Source organism: Gavialis gangeticus, unplaced genomic scaffold (genome assembly GCF_001723915.1).
Source record: "Gavialis gangeticus isolate Ggan-Ray unplaced genomic scaffold, GavGan_comp1, whole genome shotgun sequence".
Lineage (NCBI taxonomy): Eukaryota > Metazoa > Chordata > Crocodylia > Gavialidae > Gavialis > Gavialis gangeticus.
Genome location: NW_017729024.1, coordinates 132,603,156 through 132,605,569, shown reverse-complemented (window position 1 = coordinate 132,605,569; position 2,414 = coordinate 132,603,156). Strand labels below are relative to the sequence as shown.

The 2,414-nt window shown below is 43.7% G+C and overlaps 1 protein-coding gene across 2 annotated transcripts in view; it reads left to right on the top strand.

Moving 5' to 3' along the window:
* Positions 1-2,414, top strand: part of MTX3 (metaxin 3) — a 26,154-nt gene that overhangs the window by 15,953 nt on the left and 7,787 nt on the right. The window contains exon 8 of one of the 2 annotated variants that reach the window (XM_019517744.1): positions 904-992. The exons of the other annotated variant lie outside the window; for it this stretch is intronic. Within the exon in view, the coding sequence (XP_019373289.1) occupies positions 904-992 (89 nt within the window). The remainder of the gene's footprint in view (positions 1-903; positions 993-2,414) is intronic. 2 annotated transcript variants of the gene reach the window in all.

The window sequence follows — 2,414 nt, the reverse complement described above, 5'->3', positions numbered from 1 at the left end:
CCTTCTTAATCACTGTCCTGTTTCTTTTGCAGAAAACAGCTTACATATGTAAGCCATATTAAGACTGTAGTATGGGTCTTCATTCCCTCTTTAAAGGCCATGTAAGAAGTTTGAATCTGATACTACCTCCCACCTAGTAGACCTAGTCCTCTAGCTAGAGCACTAGAGACCTCTGCTTTTAGATCTTGTCATCCCAGGTTTAGTACCTGTGGATGCCTGTATCATTTACACCACTATTGCCTGTTAGGAACCAGATCTACTGACATAGACACCAAAAGCTAGGATGATAGTACCTCTCTTGATTTTTGTTACCTGGTAGTGGAGAGTGTATGGTGCTTGTGCTTCCTTTCCTTGTAAGGGTGTAGAAAGATAGAAGACATAGAATACATTTGGGAATAGAAAAGGAGATACTGATATTAATAACCCTGTATCTGCCAGACTACACTGAAATAATTCTGCTTATTCTGAAAATTTTACATAGAACTGCTAATAACTTGCTAAAATAAATGGGTGATGGAAAGGGGAAGGAGGTAGATAAGTTAGGATTAGTGTTACCTTTGAAAAATAAATATTTGGTAGTTGGATCTTGCCTACAATTTTGTTACTAAACTTCCATGCAAACAAAATGGCTTGTAAAGATGAGATTTTTACTTGGGAGATGTGGCCACTCTGTGATGAGAGGAGAGTGTGTGGGTTTTTTGTTTTTTTTTTAAAAACATGGGGTTACTGTTTGGAAGCAGTTTACCTCAGTCTCTGTAATATAAGGTTTATTTCTAATTCTATTTAGTGAGGTAAGGTGAAAAAGTACATGACTTTTCTGTCCAAAAAAATCTCTTTGAGAAACTTTAAAGCCCTTCTAAAATATATCTTTTCATTCTTTACCTCTCTACCTTCACTCTTCAGGCTTCTCTCCAGCTGGACAGGATACAGTAGATGCTAATCTACAGAAACTCACACAGCTTGTAAATAAGGAATCCAACTTGATTGAAAAGGTTATTTTTGCTTCACTCTTCATTTTCCTATAATTCTTGTGACTTTATTCACACAGTATTCTTGCATATTAAGTACTGTATTTTCGTGCATATAGCTCGGGCTATACACGTTTTTACAAACTTGATGGGTGGGTGCGGGCTATACAAGGGTGCGGGCTATGCAGAGGCTTTAGAACAGCATAGCCCATACCAGCCCGTACCTGCCCATCCCCCAGCAGGGTTATCTTGAGCGTGGCTGGCGGCGGGGAGTGGGGCTGCCTCCTCCCCCCCGCTCACAGCTCCTCATCCCTCCCCTCCCCTGCACCGCTTTTAGCTGGCTCCAGCTCTGCCCGCCATGTCTCAGGAGGAGGCTGCAGGCGGGTGGTGAGAGTCTGCAGCAAGCCCCGGCACAGCCTGCTGGGCATGGGAGCCGGAGCTAGGGCCTCTCACCGCCCGCCTGCAGCCCACCCCCCCGAGACATGGCGGGCAGTGAGGGTCTGCAGCGAGCCCCGGCAGAGCCTGCACTTGTGGCCATGTCTCGGGGGCAGGGAATACATGAATTATTTTACGAAAATACAATTTTCCACAGGTTATACTTGGGTGCGGGCTATACATGGGTGTGGGCTATATACACGAAAATACAGTAATTACTATGAACTTTACAATGCAAGCTCTTACTGTTTCTTTGCTAAGTAGTTAATTTACACAGAGCTAGAGGAACATCACATCATCATTTGTAAGAAGTCAGTAATGCATTTTTGTTCTTTATGGAGTAAATGTTTCGCTGTATTCAAAGCAGGACTGTTTTGTAAAGAAAATGCTGTCTTTACATTTACTGAAAGCTCACACAATATAGGAGTAGGCGGAATATATATTGTTTTGCAGCAGGAGTTGAACTCTTAGTGTGGGATCAGGCTGCATCTCCTAGGCATTGTTCCCCCATAAAACAAGTTCTGGTCTTAAAATGTATCATCTTTCAAAGGTTTATCTTATCAGCTGTCTTTTTATGGAAAAACTTTCATGAAAGTCACTCATCATGGTGTCCTGTGACCAGTGGGGTCCCCCAAGGGTCTGTCCTTGGACCCATACAATTCAACATCTTCATTAATGATGTGGACATTGGAGTCAGGAGCGGACTGGCCAAGTTCGCTGATGACACCAAACTTTGGGGCAAAGCATCCACACCAGAAGACAGGCGGGTGTTCCAGGCTGACCTGGACAGGCTCAGCAAATGGGCGGACGAGAACCTGATGGTGTTTAACACCGAAAAATGCAAGGTTCTCCACCTTGGGAAGAAAAACCTGCAGCATCCTTATAGGCTTGGCAGTGCTACGCTGGCTAGTACTACGGAAGAAAGAGACTTGGGGGTGTGGAAGAAATCAAACTTTGCGTTGTGTTTGGTATTAGAATTCACAGACTCAGTCTGAGTTTATTGGCGACTAT